The sequence below is a fragment of the Elgaria multicarinata genome, chromosome 1, assembly GCF_023053635.1.
Source record: "Elgaria multicarinata webbii isolate HBS135686 ecotype San Diego chromosome 1, rElgMul1.1.pri, whole genome shotgun sequence".
Classification (NCBI taxonomy): Eukaryota; Metazoa; Chordata; class Lepidosauria; order Squamata; family Anguidae; genus Elgaria; species Elgaria multicarinata.
Window position 1 is genome coordinate 108,751,486 of NC_086171.1, and position 16,025 is coordinate 108,767,510.

The following is a 16,025-nucleotide window of genomic DNA, read 5'->3' on the forward strand; positions in this document are numbered from 1 at the left end:
AGAATGTTGCATTTTTCAAGTAATCAACTAAGTAGAAAGACCATGATCTACCTTAAACCCTTCTAACCATATTAACAACACCCTTATAACAGAAATGTAGTGTGAAGGTCCCAACATTGAAATTACCTTTGCATATATAAAGTGCTGTGTTAAGAGATCTAGATTTCAAGCGACACTGAAACTCAGAAACAGTTAATGCCTAGATTGAATTTAGAACTCACACACTTAGGGGAAAATAATTGTGAATGGATTTTAGTGGTGTTCTACCGTGCCTTTTCGTAGCCTCTCCACAGCTAATCAAGATGATGCATTTTATCAATTTCCATGAAACAGAGAACAAATTAAGGAAGCTGCAAACCTTGAAGGATGGATTTCATTATTTGAATTCTTGCCAATCTTTACTTTTCTCCAAGTGGCTAATTTTCGAACATACATCTGTTTTAGTTAAAAAGAACTCTTCAATCCTAACTTTGGCTTGGATCAATTGAATAATAAATTGTAAGTGTTTACCTTCCGATCATATATATTGGGCTACCCTACAGAAATGCACTAAGAAACTTGTCATTGAAAAGCATATTGATTCAGCCAGAGTACTAGCTCCTATTCATTTAAATAGGAATTGTGTGGGAACCACATCCTATAAAGCCACAGGACAAGATTTTGTTTTTGTAACCAGGTAGAGACTACTCATGAAATAAAGGAAGATCAGCCCATTTTCAAAATCTTGTGCTTAGCCACACAAAAAAGCTAGTGAAAATTCATTTCCCATTTCCCAACTTTTAGTCAACACAAGAGCCCAATTTAAGTAATTTTGCATTCTATCAAGTTCCATGCCAATGCAGCTAATTTTAACTAGATCGTAGCTATCCTTTTCGTCTCCCATTTATTTCGTAGGGTAGTACTAAAATTATTTCTGCAGAGGGGCAGGTTTTGAGAATACAGATTTCTTGTGTTAGTTTTGTTTCCCCCCAAAAATATTGTCAGGCTTTGAGTGGGTGGCACTTAACCCGGTTCCATGTTAGTGTTTGCATTCAAGTTTAAGCAGCAAATTTAATGCCTTTTATCCATTTTGGAAAAGATATTTCCGGTACAAAAGATATAATTAAAAACCAGGTATCCAGATCTGCAACACCAAGCAGAACTCCTTTAAGTCCCCATCTTGGATTAGATGCCAAGGCACAGACAAGTCCATAGAGTTCTGTTTGAAGTATAAATATCAATATTAAAATAGATAAATTAAATAAATAAACGTGAACAGCTTTTTTCTAAAGTTCAGCAGACCGCTCTTTCAGTAGTACAGCTGGGCTGATCTCATCTATCGACGTGCTGGGGTTGCTGATGTTATTTGTCAGTATTGTTTCCGGGTTCAAGACGTGGAAAGCTGTGAGGGGACAACCCTTCACATTGTTGCAGATGAGGCCTTGGATGGAGGCTGTGTTCACAATGTCAAAGCCCACTTTGCCTCCAAAAGTGCTGGGCTTCCAATACTCGGGGGAGCAGATCGGGTTTCCCATGAGACCTTTTAAGGAGAATGGTGCCCCAAGTTCTATCATAGTCTCACCAAAGATGGCTCCAGGACGTGGCTTTTCTAGAAGAAGGCCTGGATACAGCTCCATAGCTTCAATATCTCCATACAGCTCTTCAAGTTCTGCAGACATCTCTTTTTCTCCTGTTAGAAAAAAGGTAAAGAGTCATAAGTTAGGAAACCTCCGATACCTGAAAAACACATCTTGATCCTTCACTATCCCAGTTTCTTCCAAGCTTGGAAGTCAGTAGGTGTTTTTTCTATCATTAGCTTCTCAGATAAGAAAAGGAACTGCTTTATGCTTAATCAGGCCAGGATAAAACAGAGAGAGAGAGACTGACAGACCCCCCATCTTCCTTTCTGTTACAGCTGCCTGGAGAGGAGGAAAAGAGGAGGAGATGGAACTTGACAATTGCGGTGAAATAGCACATCGCAGGAAAAGCCAAGCCAAGAAAGAATCAAGGCACAAGTCTACGGACATCTTTGCACAGGGAGTTATACAAGCAACACAGCCGTTTCCTCCGCCGCTCAGAAGTTCTACCCACTTGCCAATGAAGCCACAGCACCTGGCTTCATCCTTCCAATAGATACTGCAATTCCCCTTTTGAGCTCATCGCTACACTTGGGCAGGCTAGGGTCTCACAGACTTTGCAATGATAGTTGCAGTCCTTCTGCCAAGAATCTTAACTAAGTCACCAGCAAAAGGCAAAACCTTTCTCAAGAAGTCATAATTTTCTTATTGATGTTTCAAACGAAGTGGTTTATCTAAAAATGAATATTTTGAATATGTATCTTATCCTTCATAAGCCCCTTTGGAGGCTTTTTGGATGAAAGGCAGCATGGAATGGAACTGAACTGAACCCAACCCAACCCATGGGAGCATCTACTTCTTTGCTGTGTATTTGGACCGGCTGTGGTTCCTCAAGGTCTTTCCCAGATCTGCTCCTTGCAATCCCTTAATTGGAGATGCCAAGAATTGGAGCTGGGACCTTCCACATGCAAAGGATCATGTCTACCTCTGAGCTAGACAACCCTGCCTGCAAAGAGAAGCTGCTCCCTTACATGAAGGAAAAGGAAAGTCTCACCTGTAAGTTGTTCGAATGACTGAAAAGGCTTCAAGAGAAAGTGCCTCCGGTACTGATTCAAAGATCGGTATCTCATCTGTCGGCTATGTTCAATGGAGGCTTTTGCTACTTTCAGCACTGAAGCAGGTATATTCCTACCCCCCGAGACCTGTTTTTGAAGAAATGGGAACGACATGAGAAATTGAATGGTGATTCAGTACAGCATATTTTAACCCTTTTAATTTAATTTTATTTATTTATTACATTTATATCCCGCCTTTTTTCCTCCAAGGAACCCAAGGCGGTGTGTACATAATCCTCCTCTCCATGTTATCCTCACAACAACAACCCTGTGAGGTAGGTTGGGCTGAGAGAGTCTGTGACTGGTGGGTTTCCATGGCCGAGTGGGGACTAGAACCCGGATCTCCCAGACTCCCCGTCTGACACTTTAGCCACTACACCACACTGTCTCTAATGCTAGGCTATCTCCAGTTGTTGCCACCTTAGTCCCAAAAGAGAAAGGGAGAGTCAGGAAACGCAACATAGCTTATTGTTTGAGTTCCCCATATCTCTTCATCTGGCAGAATAGAAAGAGATTATAATTTCTGATGCAGAATATAAAGAGAACTGCATTAGCCTAGGTTGACTTTAGAGATTTTCGTAAATTTTCACATCAAGGTCTAGTTTTCAGAGAAAGAAAACACTAGGGAGAAGGCTAAGACAGAATTAGTTTTCTATATGAAGGTTTTTTTGTTTTGTTTGGAAGGAGTATTCCATCACATGATCCCCTCATCTACAATCTCAAGTGGTATAACCCAAACACAGGTCTACCACCTCTGTGATAGAGGCAAACCGTTACTGATAACGTTAAACAACTGTGTGCTTGCAATCATTATACCACTTTGGCCATAGCTAGACCTAAGGTTTATCCCAGGATTGTCCAGAGGTCAAACCTGTTCATCTAAGTGCCACACAGGGCATCCAGTGCTTAGGCAGGGACGAACCCAGGATGATCCTGGGATAAACCTTAGGTCTAGCTATGGCCACTGTCTCTGTCTGACTGGGAGTGATGGGATTTGCAGTCGTGCACAACTGGATGACACCAGGTTGGGAAAGACTGCTCTAGAGAGTTGAGAGAAAAGTAGCCTTACCCTTCCAGCCCTTTGGTTGGAGAAAGATTGTACCATGTGGGACAGGCCATGGTTCAACATGATGGAGTTGTTGTAGATGAACTGCTGATGAGTATACTCTTGGTCCTGGATTTGAAAAGTATCAGGCAGAAGAGGATGCCAGTGGTAGAGTGTGTTAAACTCAGCTGCTATTCTGTTCTGATACTGGAATCTTTGGTTGAAGAGAAGCTCCGGATCAAACTTCAGCTTGAAGTGGTAGCCGCTTAAGTGCTGCACATAATCTTCAATCACAATCTTGATTGTCTCACCTGTTTTTTTAAAAAGAAATGTACAATAGTCAGTCTTTGTTTTGCTTCCTAAACAATACCAAATATATAACTCTGCTACTCCAAATTGGCTTGTTCAAGTGGGCAAACTAAAATGGAAACCATCCCTTGTGAAACTGTACAATGCCCATTAAAAATCACATCTAAACAGTGCCAGATTTAGGACCAAGCCAAATAAGCCATGGCTTAGGGCCTCCTATCATGGGGGGCCTCTACATATGTTGGAGATAACTAAGATGTAAGATAACCAAGATGAAATCACTTTGACTTAAATATGTTGGAAAGTCTGGGGTGACTTACAGCAGAGTTGCCTTATATAGAGAAAGCGTGGCAAGACAAGTGTTTAGCAATGGAGGCAATGAGCACAGACTACAGCGAGTTTAAAAGAAGTTCAGATCAACTTACTTCATTAGTGCTTTTACACACTGTTTGACTACAAACACCCCCTAATGGTGGGTGGAACCCTTTCACCACCCTTCCTATTTCTCTTTAATTTTTATAGTATGAGGCCTCTGAATCTTGATATGACAGTGCATCAGCATGTCATAACCTGGCCCTGCATCTAAGAATACAAGAACAGCCTTGCTGGATCATACTGATGACACATCTTTTCTAACATAACATTTCCACCAAGGGCTAATCAAATGCCCCTGGGAAGCTCAGAGCCAGAACACAAGGGCAACATCTGTACTTCAGTAGCTTGGCTTCAGTGCCTGCTAATTTAAGGTATACTAACCCCTTATATGGAGATTTTATTTAGCCATCATGGCTGATGGGTCTATCTCCCATGAAGTGGGTGCCCTTCAACTCCCATCTGCGTTTGTGAGTGTGCGTGTTTGTTAATTATGTCCATTTGTCAAGTTTACCTATCAAAATGAGCCTGGCAGTTTGGAACAGCTGCTCATCATCCCATTCCGGATGCTCTCCCTTAAGAATGTCACAGACCCGGTTGTGTTCCCGGAGCCATATTGTAGCATACATCATCAACCCTGGAACCAAGCCAAAGACCTCCTGTCCTACAGAAAATTTCAGGTGCTCCGGGAGATGGGGCGGATACATCATTTCGGCTTGAGTTTCTTCAACTGTGGGTGGATACATCTCTCCATCAATCATCTGTAATTAAAACAATACGTGAGAATTGCAACACAGAACAAAAGTCTATGATACTGGATGTCAGCCTCAGGTCTCAATCTAATGCAAAGGTAGTGTGTTTAAGCTTAAGCTTGTCAGTTTCAATGGCATGTAAGTTTCATGTTGGACTGATTCTAGATGCACATTTGATTCAGGTGCACATTTACTACTATGTCACTGTTATCTATCTAGTACAGACAGGGTGCCAAATGCCATTACAAAAAATAGTCCCTGTTTACATCACAGGGAACGTTCAAGCATATCTTCTCAAGGAATGTTCAAAGTATCCAAACCAACCTGAAATTTTAGTTTCCCATCCTTAAGGTGTCTCAGTTTCAGCTGCCTTTCCAAAGTCTCTCCATAGACATGGCTTAGATCAACCTGTTAAGAAGGAGAAAGGAACGTATAAGTAACATTAGATAGATCTAACTTCTTGTGAAGGTTGGTAGGTTGAGATGGAGCTCTTGAAGAATAGATAGAACATCCCTAAAATATTGGCGTCAGACAGAGAAAGCGAACGTACTATAGATTGATCCTCTCCCGGTAATATTCCAAAACAGCATAAAGTACAGTGGAAGGGAGAGTTCCCTTCGCTCATTCAAGTCAATGGGAATCCAATAGTCCAATTCTCCCAAATAAAGTATCTGGGAACAATTCAGCTGAACTTAAGACACTTTGAAACCATGAAGTGTTAAAATTTTTGGCAGGATTAGGCCTTTAAATAGTTCAGGTAGTCAGCTATCCTTAGAAATGTGGCTTCAGTTTCCTTGCCCTCATAAAAAGCAGGATGTCGTTCCTCAGACAATCCTACTCATATATTTAATTTGGAGATCAAAGCTCCTTGGAGTCTTTACCTGCCAGAGACTTTTTAGGGTGAGGGAGAAAACACTCTATAAGAGGCTTTAAAAGCAAGAGCCCTTGTTAAAAACCAGAATTGCAGTGGCATGAAACCCCACCCCCCGACATGTCTTCTTCAGAAACTGCATGCTGTTGACAAAGCCAGATTTAAATAAAACAAGGGTTGCTTCTTTGGAATGAAAGATACAGAAGTCAGAAAAATTATCCCAGTGTATTGAGTAGATTAGGAGCTGAAATGCTAAGCTACTTATTTAGGGAATGACCTAATGAAGAAACATGCCTCCCCCACCAAGGAGAGCAGAGACTCCAAGGATAATGGGATCAAGGGTTTTTTTGCGGTTATTTCAGAGAGACATGTTGTACAATATGCCTATCACAATGTTTATGCAACTCCCTCTCACCACAGGAATTGATAATGTTTTGCTCATTACAACTAACCAGGCTAAGTCAGCCTTCCCTCCAGATGTTGGACCCCCGATGAGTTGGACTCCAACTCCCATAATCTCCCATCCAGCATAGCTAAGTCTCCTTAAAGTCTTACCCCGTGCCCAAGACCTCTGGTGAAGGCTGGCCCTTTATGGTGATCTGTCTTGAAGAACTGGTGGGTGAAATGCTGGGCAAAGAAGGTGAACATCATATTCGTGCCTTGAGGGTCAGGAATGAATTTTCTCCGCAGCAGGAATTTCTCTGCAAGGATCTTGGAGTTGGGAAGCTCTTTTTTACCTATAAAAAAGGAGGAAAAAAACATTACAGCAATGTAGCATAGAATGTTGATAGCTCCCTTAGAGTTAGAGTAATGATACTATGGCCATAGCTAGACCTAAGGTTTATCCCTGGATTGTCCAGGGGTCAAACCTGTTCATCTAGGTGACACACAGGGGATCCAGCGCTCAGGCAGGGGCGAACCGTGGATGATCCCAGGATAAACCTTAGGTCTAGCTGTGGCCTATGTCGCACTAGATCTCTCTTGGTTTAAAATAGGTATTAGTTTGGTTGCCAAGATATATTTATTTATATCTATCTGTCTATCTTTCTATCTATCTTGCTGGCAGATTGACAGCCAATTCTGTTGGATTGTATGAACTAAATAAAGCAAAACCTTTCTGTCATAGGAAGCGCGCACTTAATAGTTTGCGTTTCCCCCTTCAAAAGTTTTTGACATTTATTCCTTACATTCCTAGACTGCCCAATAGCCAAAGCTCTCAGAATACTTCACAGAAAGTAAAACCCTAAAATACAACATGATAAAACATAATATAAAACCTTTGCAAGTTGAAGAACTATATAAGCCTGAGACAAAAACTGGCAGCAGGGAAAGATATAAAAACAGACTCCCTCCACCGTCTAAACATGCATAGGATTGCACCCTTAAAAACAAAACTGAAGGACAAAAAAGACTGGGATTTTTTAGCCCCGTTCAGGTTAATAATTGCCTTGCATCTCTCCCCACCACCACTGAGGGAGAACATCCATACAAGGGACCTTGGTGCACATGACTAGGTTTTCCTGCTGCAATTTGGAACGCTGATCATGGCTTCAGACTCACAGGATTTATCATGTGAGCACAGCTTTGCTTCACATTTGGGAACACCCCCCTTCCTTTTCATCCACACATGTGTATCCCTCCTTACCTTTCACACCCGTTGGAGTGGGGCAGTCATGTTCTACTGGTGGCAGACTTCTAGTATAATAGGAGAGATTGGAATAGGCTTCCCAACTTTTGTAACTATATTGGCTATTATATGTCGGCGGGCTCTCAATTAAGTGGGATCTTGCTAAAAAAAGGGAAGGAAAGGAAAGAAGAAAGTGATTAGGTTAATGCTAAACAATTCATGACCAAGCAGCTACATATCGGAATAAATAAATATTTTCTGAAACAACAATATGCAGTCTGACTTCAAGGTAGATTACATTCACATGTTACATATTTACTGTTAGTATAATCCTGCATTAGGCCTGAATCAAGATTCAATCTCAGCTCCCTGGGTGGCTTTAGGCAAGGCATTTACTCAGTCTCACCATCTGTAAAATGGGATGTAGTAGTAGATTCCTTCACATGACTGTAGGCTGTGCTCTCTAAGCAGAACTTACGAATTATTATGAGCAATTATCCTGATTCTGGAGAGTTTTTCAAGGAAAAACCTATTGGTTAGCCACCAAGCACTCCCCACTTATATCCCTTTATTACAGGCAAGGTATTTAAAAAACAACTTGAACTAGCATTTAGTTAGAAAGCTTTGTAGAAAGGCAATATATAACATTTTTAATAAACAATTGAATAATTCATTAATACTGTATTAGACTGTATTTGTGCTATCATAAATGACACAAATCATTCAAACTGCTGAGATAAATATTTATCTCTAAGATTAAGGCAGCAATCCTATACCCACATACCTGGGAGTAAGCCCCATTGAACTAAATGGCACTTGTTTCCAAGTAGAAAGGTATGGGATTGCACTGTAGGAGTAGTAGAAGGGATGGGGAGACTTACACATTAGTATGTATCTCATGATGTAACTGTGGATATATGGAATGTTATTGATGATATTCCAGACTACTTTGAAATTAGTGAGTATGTAGTGAACTGTGTCCGGAGCAGGCTTCAGTTTTAGTCTCAACCAAGTAAAAAATTCCGCTGTATGGAAACATTAAGAAATAAATGCATTAAATGCCAATGTTAGAAATAGGTTCAGTTCAGACAACACCTTAGTCAATGCAGTGTGTGAGAACTCCACTCAACGGTTGAGTTTTTATGTGGTACTCCCAACACAACATGTTCTAACTCCACTGTTGTGTGACTGTGGGCTACCGTGGAGTTGAGTAAAATCCACTGTGACATTTGATTGACAGTTCCTCCACCCTCTCCCCTCCCCTCCCCCTCCCCCGGTCCTCCCAATGGTATCCCATCAGCCATTGCTGGAAAAAAACAACAATCCCAGTGGCTCTCCTAGAGGGGCATTCCCTCCTTTCACCACTCTTGCCAGGGAACTCTCTAGCCAGTGGGAAAAGTCAACTCAACACTATGGAAAACTCCACCGAGCTCGCCACACAACACACCATGAAATGCTTGTGCAGGAAGTCTCCTCTGCACAGTGTGGATATTCTGCGTGGAGTATTTCCCCCAAAAAACCACTCCACTGTTGTGTGGAGTTTTCCCACCAGACAACACATTTCTCAATGGTGGTGTAAAACTCCACTGTGGAGTTCTAAAACCACCATTGACTAACATGCTGTCTGAATTGAGCCATAGAGGAAATTGCCTTACACCAAATCAGGCCATCGATCTATCCAGGGCCAAATCTACACCTTGTGTCATATCATTATGATCCCATCATGGCAATGCTATATCCCTCAGTGCTGTATTTTGAAAAACATGAGCTCAAGGCCACTGTTTCATTGGGCTGTCCGATGATTTGGCCCTGGGGTCAAAGTGTCCTTGATCTTGATTGTCCGAAGGAAATACATCAAGTATAGAGGCAAGTACAGATATTCTCAACTGTTCCATAACATTCCACAGATGACCAGCAATCTACACTGACTGGCCCTGGTCCTCCATCCAGAGATGTGTCTTCCCAGCCCTACCTGGAAATGCTAGGAATCTGAACATGGGAAGCTATGGCACTTCTTCCAAGTGTGAGTTAAGCAAGTATAACTTCCTGAAATACATACGTGTCATGCAGTTTTCTCCAGTGTAGCCAGTCCGTGTACAGTCACACTCATAACGATCAAAACCTGCTGACATGCACACTCCTCTGTTTTGGCATGGGTTTGAGCAGCAAGGATTCGCTAAAAGGGAACATAGAGATATGCTGTAAGCCATGAGTACTGTCATTAAAATGTAATTTGTAAAGATCTTTTTTGCTCTGCTTTTATTTTATTCTATTTGTTTACTGATCTGAAATCTTGGGATAGGGAGTGGTATATAAATATTGTAAATAAATAAATAAAATCAAGACCTATAGACCAGTGCTCAACCTTTAGATTGATTGCCACTTGAGATCACATTTGTTGCTGCCTACTGCATGCACCATCATAGTAAGCATACGATGGCTACCACAGGTAATTCTTTTGTTAGTGGAATTGTTTTGTAGGCCTTTCTTTTTTCCACCTCAACCCTTAAGAGTTCTCCCCATCAGGTTAGTGGGGGTGATGGAACACAAGAGAGAGAGAGAGAGAGAGAAAGAGAGAGAGGTGGATGGAGTATGCAGAGCTATTTTCTCTAAGTCTACCCACTGCATGGAATTGTAGCCTTAAAAAGGAGAAACAGATGAAGGCCATAGACATCCAAGGTATCAAACATTTAAAACCTCTAGTTTCTCCCTGACTTCCCCCCCACCCCTCCACGAAATAGATAGGCTTTCCTTCCTAAACGAGAGGGAACATTTCAGTAGACTAAAATACATGAGAGTACACGTAATAGAGGGTGTGGCAATTTGTCGCTGCACTCTCTCATATTGGATATATAGTTCCCGTTTTGCTTGTACAAAGTTAAGACACAGTCAGATAATTTTAGATCCTGGATTTACAGGCATTTATGAAAAGAAATTTCATAATAAAGCTTTCTTCATCCTGCATTACCTTCTTGTATTACCCACCTAACCTGCCCAACTCCTTAAAATTTTGCAGACAGCTATCTCAGGCACCCCCCTGCCTACAGAGTTTTAGAACATAAACCTCTCACATTATTATTATTATTATTATTTTCCAAGCACCTTCAGAATTTAAATTCTGAATGCATTCCAAAAGGAAGAGGAAAAAATCCAAAGCACAATCAAAAGCATAAAAATAAATAAATAAATCCCAAGGAACATCAGAAACAGCCATATATGCGTATTTAACACCACCATCTCAGGCTTTTTCACACACACACACACACACACACCCCGAGTCCAACGGGGACTTCTTCCTCCCAGGTAAGCAGGGATGGAACCGTGTAGCCCAAGGAAAGCACCCGCTGGCTTTTTGCAGCTGGTCAAGACCGAGGCCAAGACAGGCGGCAGGTGAGCAGCAGCAGCACTAACCTGCACGGCTGAGCGCGAAGAGCGCGATCAAAAGCACGCCGCGCACCACGGTGCGGGCGGAAGGCAGCGGGCTCAGCATCCGGGCGTTCAACCTCAAGTGCGCGCTTGTTGCGTTGCGTGCCGTGTTGCGCCGCCTCGTGTCTGCTGATAAGTCGGCGTGCAGCTTCCAGCCGGTTCTGCCTTGTGATCCCCGCTGGGTCTCTGCCTTTATGGAGCGGCCTGTGGAGCAGCCCGTGAGTCACGATTTACGCAAGGAAACAGGGTCCGCCCATGACGGCCGTTTCCCAGCCGAGCGGTCCTTTTGCGGGCTCGCCACAACTTTTCCTGTCGGGGAAGCACCTTTGCTTCCTGCGGCCCGAGAGTGGGGCGCGGGTGAAGCTCGCTTTGCACCCCGATAAAGAGCGGCGGGTGCTTCGCGTTAGAGCTGCGATCCTCACAATAATTTGGGAGTGACTCCCCTTTTGAACGCACGGGAGGGGGGCTTACTTGTGAGTAGACACGGCTAGGGTTGCACGTTCGCTCATGCGGGGCGCAGCAGTTGGCTGATGGCTGAGGATCGTGCAAGCAGTGGAGGTCGGTGGCTCCGATTTCGGTGGGGCTTTAAACCCGCTCTGGGTTTCACCCAGAACCCTAAAAGAGCCGGAACTGTTTTGCGAGAATAGCGTTCAGACCCTTGGATACTTCATTTAGAGGCCTGGCTGGTTCTAACTGAAACCCGGAATGGATTCACAGCCCCACCGAAATCGGAGCCACCAGCCTCGCAGGCCTGTCGCGGAGATCCGGGCATAAGAATATGTTTAGCTTATAGATTTTATATAAGCTTATATATTTTAAACGTTGCCGAGAGGCAATCCTGAAATCCCTTTCTCTGCCCACTCTATCTGGCACCCATTACAGGTGCTTCCTCTCCCCGACCCCTTTCTGACGGCTTTCCCTTCCTTCTTTATGGTATTCATACACGCTTGATCAGGGAAACTATTCTCTATTCTTAACTAATATTCTTCTTCACTTTCTTGACTCTGAAATGTCTCTGATTATTTTTCTTCCCAAAACAAAAAGACAAAAACAAAAAATCCTCAAATAAAACATCAGCGTTCATTGGCTTTTTCTGTTACTATTTTCTATTCCTCAAGTTTGATTCACAAACCAGCTCCCTATGCAGGAGTCTGACATCGTCATCATCAAGCATTTAATATGTTCTGAGTGTTTCACCCTCAAATTCACTGTCATTAGTAGGAATCCAAAAAACAACCCTGCAAGGTAGACCAATATTATTAGCCCCATATAGCAGATATCTTTCCTCTATTGTATCTTCTCTTTGTTTGTTACATTTGGATCTTTCTCCAAGAGCCAAATGAATTATACGTGATAGGACAGCATTTGTATTTATTGATGTACCTGCCTCATTTATTCAATTATTAGTAGTATTACATTTATATCGCACCCTTTTTCCTCTTGCTAGGAACCCAAAGCAGCTTACATAATCCTCTCTATTTTATCCTCACGTCAACCCTGTGAGGTAGGTTAGGCTGAGAGTCAGTGATTGGCCCAAAGTCACCCAGCATGTGTGTGTGCCGACACGTGTGGATAGCAGAGCAACCTGTGTAGGCTTACTTAGAAGTAATTCCCACTGAGTTCCATGTAAGTGTGCATAGGAGTGCAACCTTAAATGGGTATTTTAAAAATGTAATAATAATGTAAAAATGTAATAATAAATAAATAAATAATTTTTGTTGTGCTTTTGTGGGGACAAATATGTCGATTGGCTTTGGAGTTCTGACTCTTCTTCTGCTTGTACTCAGTTTCCTGGATGAATTAGTGGTCTTTTGACTAGCCACACCCCTTTGGAAGCCATTGTGGAACTAGCCACATCCTCCATGGGACCCATTTTGAGGAAGTGACCATAGCAATTTCTCAAATTCTCAAACATGCCCACTGGGCCAAAAAGGTTGGGGGCATCTGAATTAACTCTACAAAAGACCTGCTCTTGGTGGAGATGAAAACTGCTAGAACTGGTTTGTTGATATGGATCAACACAGTTGCTGGAATTTTTGGACTCACCTTGGGTTGTGGCACGGGGAGCTATCATGACGAGTGTCTGCGTTTCAAATGTTACTGAATGGTTTACTCTATTGAATTTGCCATAGACAAATTCACAGGACTGTAAAGAGTTTAAACCACCCTGTCTTTAGTATGACGAATACAATAAGAGAGTGCTACAGTGAAGTGGACCTTGGCCTGATTCAAATACTGCTGTGTGTGGTGGAGTGGTTGCATCCTCTTAGATGCTCCTAGGATGTCAGGGCATGTACGCACTTTTTCCTCCCCTGTTTGAAGGGAAGTATCATGCGAATGGGATGGCCATGCTTACAGACCTCCATGTGAAATCTAATTTTGCACAGCTTTTGCACTGGAGCACTTTGCTTCTAGTAAAATCTACATTGGGGCATTGCTTGGGTGGAGTTTATTCTTTCCGTAGGAGAGAATGTGGAAGAGAAACTTGAAATTTGCCCGAAAGACTCAATAACCTGTTTCATCATTTCCTCCACAGTTGGACTGCTTTATTAGAAGTTCAGTCTAACCGGAATGAACAGTCGTACTTCAAACTAAATGTAATTTAAGATTGAATGTTGTGAGTGTTCAAGAGATTTTTTTTCCTGCAGCACAAACTCATGTACTGTATGTCTCCTCAGAAGTAAGGCCCATCAAGTTCATTTGGGATTACCTCCCTATTGAGTGGAGAGAGGGTTGCAGTGTCTCATGCCTAGAGTTTGTCACAAAATCACTAGAGACTAATATCACATCAACAAAGCGTCACTGATATTCAGCACATGCTGAAGAGTAAAGCAGTCAGGTGGTGGTGGAGCAGGATTGGGGAACTTGTGGCCCTCCATATGTTTTGGCCTAAGATTGTCATCAGTCCAAGCCAGTGGAGAAAGTGGATAGGGAGACATTTCTCTCTCTCTCTCATAATACTAGAACCCAGGGTCATCCAATAAAGCTGATTGGGGGGAGATTCAGGATAGACAAAAAGAAGGACTTCTTCATGCAGTGTAGTTGTTCAACTAGGGAATGTGTTACCACAAGATGTAGTGATGGCCACCAATTTGGATGGCTTTAAAGCAGGGTTGGATAAATTCCTGGAGGAGAAGGCTATCAATGGCTACTAGTCCTGATGGCTATGTGCTACCTCCACTGTCAGAGGTAGTATGCTTATGCACACCAGTTGCTGAGAAGCACAAGTGGGAGGGTGGTGTTGCACCCTTGTCCTGCTTGTGGGTTTCCCATGGGCAGCTCGTTGGCCACCATGTGAACAGAATGCTGCACTAGATGGACCCTTGGTCTGATCCAGCGCAGCTCTTCTTATGTTCTTATGTGAGAGATGATGGGAGCTGTAGGCCAAAGCATCTGAAAAGCCGCAATTTGCCTACCCCTGTGGTAGAGATACACATTCAACAGCAGTAAGGGATATCTTCCCTACCATGGTTGGTTGAAACCACTGCATGTATGCACCTAGTGTATCTAATTTACTTGCATACTTTCTCCCATCTTCTCCAGCAGGCCATCTTCTCCAGCCCAGCCAGCAGGATGTGTCCTGCTTGTGGTTCCCTGGTTGACCACTGTGTAAACAGAATGCTGGACTAGATGGAACCTTGGTCTGATCCAGCCTGGGACTTCCTATGTACAGGTACTGAAAAGACATAGATTCAATGGTGTGTACTAAGAGTGATCTCAGTTCTCTGAATGCTGGTCCTTACGTAGCCAAAACACCACCATCTGTGTACAAGTGGGGGGGGGGGGCATCAGCAGCCTCAGAGGGAAACCCAAGGTTTGTAGAAGTACAAAAGTTCTTTAGGATAGGGGGTGCAGAACCTCAGGGCGAAGGGCTAAATTTGGCCCATGTCGGGTACCAATCCCACTTTCAGGGGGATGGCCAAGCTCCCTTGCTGCAGCCCCTCTCCCATGACTACCAATCATTTGGTGGTTTCCAGCTTTTGTGCAGTGTTTTTTCCTCATCCTAAAGGCATTAAAAGCTCTCCTTAGGCTTAGTTACTGGCAGTAAGAGCTTTAAACCAAACTATGCTGGGATTTGGGGTATTTTTGGGCTCACTCCTTTCCCCCAACCACTGATTATTGGGTGGTTTCCTGGCTCTTCTGCCATTTTCTCAAGGGTTGGAATGGCTTATCTAAGGCTTAGCTACTATCAGTAAGACCTTTAAGCTAAAATATGGTGGGATCTTTTGGAGGGGATTTTTGGCCCCAGCCCCTTTCCACAGACCACCAATTTTTTGGTGGTTTCCTGTCTTTCATTGGCATGGCTTCCCCGGGGCTTAGTTATGATTATAACTTATTTTATTTCTATACCATTTCATAGCTGAAACTCTCTGGGCAGTTTGCAACAATTCATAAAAATGCAGAGCCAGTGTGGTGTAGTGGCTAAGGTGTTGGACTGGGAGTCGGGAGATCCAGGTTCTAATCCCCACTCGGCCATGGAAACCCACTGGGTGACTTTGGGCCAGTCACAGACTCTCAGCCAGTCACAGACTCTCAGCCCAACCTACCTCACAGGGTTGTTGTTGTTGTGAGGATAACATGGAGAGGAGGAGGATTATGTACGCCGCCTTGGGTTCATTTAAACAACGCAGCGCCACTGCACAGCCACTACAGGGTTAATAGAGCATAAAGAGGCCTAATCTTGTCAGCTAAAGCATGCTAAAATCTATTCACTATCTAATCTATACAAAGTCTCTTAGTAGCATTTTGGAACTCTGTGAAGTCCATATTTCTGCTCACTAACAAACTCACTACAGGAGCCCTCCATGTTGCAACATGTGGTTGCAGCTTGTGCTTGTTTTTCTGGATTCCATTGGGTCCTCCTCACATTTATATACCTCTGTGCTGATCATTTGTAAGATGATATTTCCAGAAAAAGCCCCCAAAATGTCACGTTGTCTGTGATATCCCTT

General features: G+C 43.0%; 1 protein-coding gene across 1 annotated transcript; it reads right to left on the reverse strand.

The window, feature by feature from the left end:
• Nucleotides 1-489: 489 nt before the first annotated feature.
• Nucleotides 490-11,127, reverse strand: PTGS2 (prostaglandin-endoperoxide synthase 2). The gene is made up of 10 exons (XM_063134892.1): nt 11,059-11,127; nt 9,707-9,823; nt 8,529-8,672; nt 7,666-7,809; nt 6,576-6,757; nt 5,474-5,557; nt 4,912-5,158; nt 3,741-4,027; nt 2,611-2,758; nt 490-1,669 (listed from the first exon to the last, which is right to left on the reverse strand). The coding sequence occupies exons 2-10, from the start codon at nt 9,777-9,779 to the stop codon at nt 1,266-1,268; spliced, it is 1,713 nt and encodes a 570-aa protein (XP_062990962.1). The 5' UTR covers nt 9,780-9,823; nt 11,059-11,127; the 3' UTR covers nt 490-1,265.
• Between the last annotated feature and the right edge of the window lie 4,898 nt (nt 11,128-16,025).

Bases quoted from the DNA above. Each gene is read 5' to 3' on its own strand.
- PTGS2 (XM_063134892.1), bottom strand. From the start codon at position 9,779: ATGTCAGCAGGTTTTGATCGTTATGAGTGTGACTGTACACGGACTGGC. The intron at 5,558-6,575 runs GTAAGACTTTAA...CCTTCTTAACAG, and splicing joins CCAGAGGTCTTGGGCACGGG to GTTGATCTAAGCCATGTCTA. The intron at 5,159-5,473 runs GTTGGTTTGGAT...TTTTAATTACAG, and splicing joins ATGGGAAACTAAAATTTCAG to ATGATTGATGGAGAGATGTA.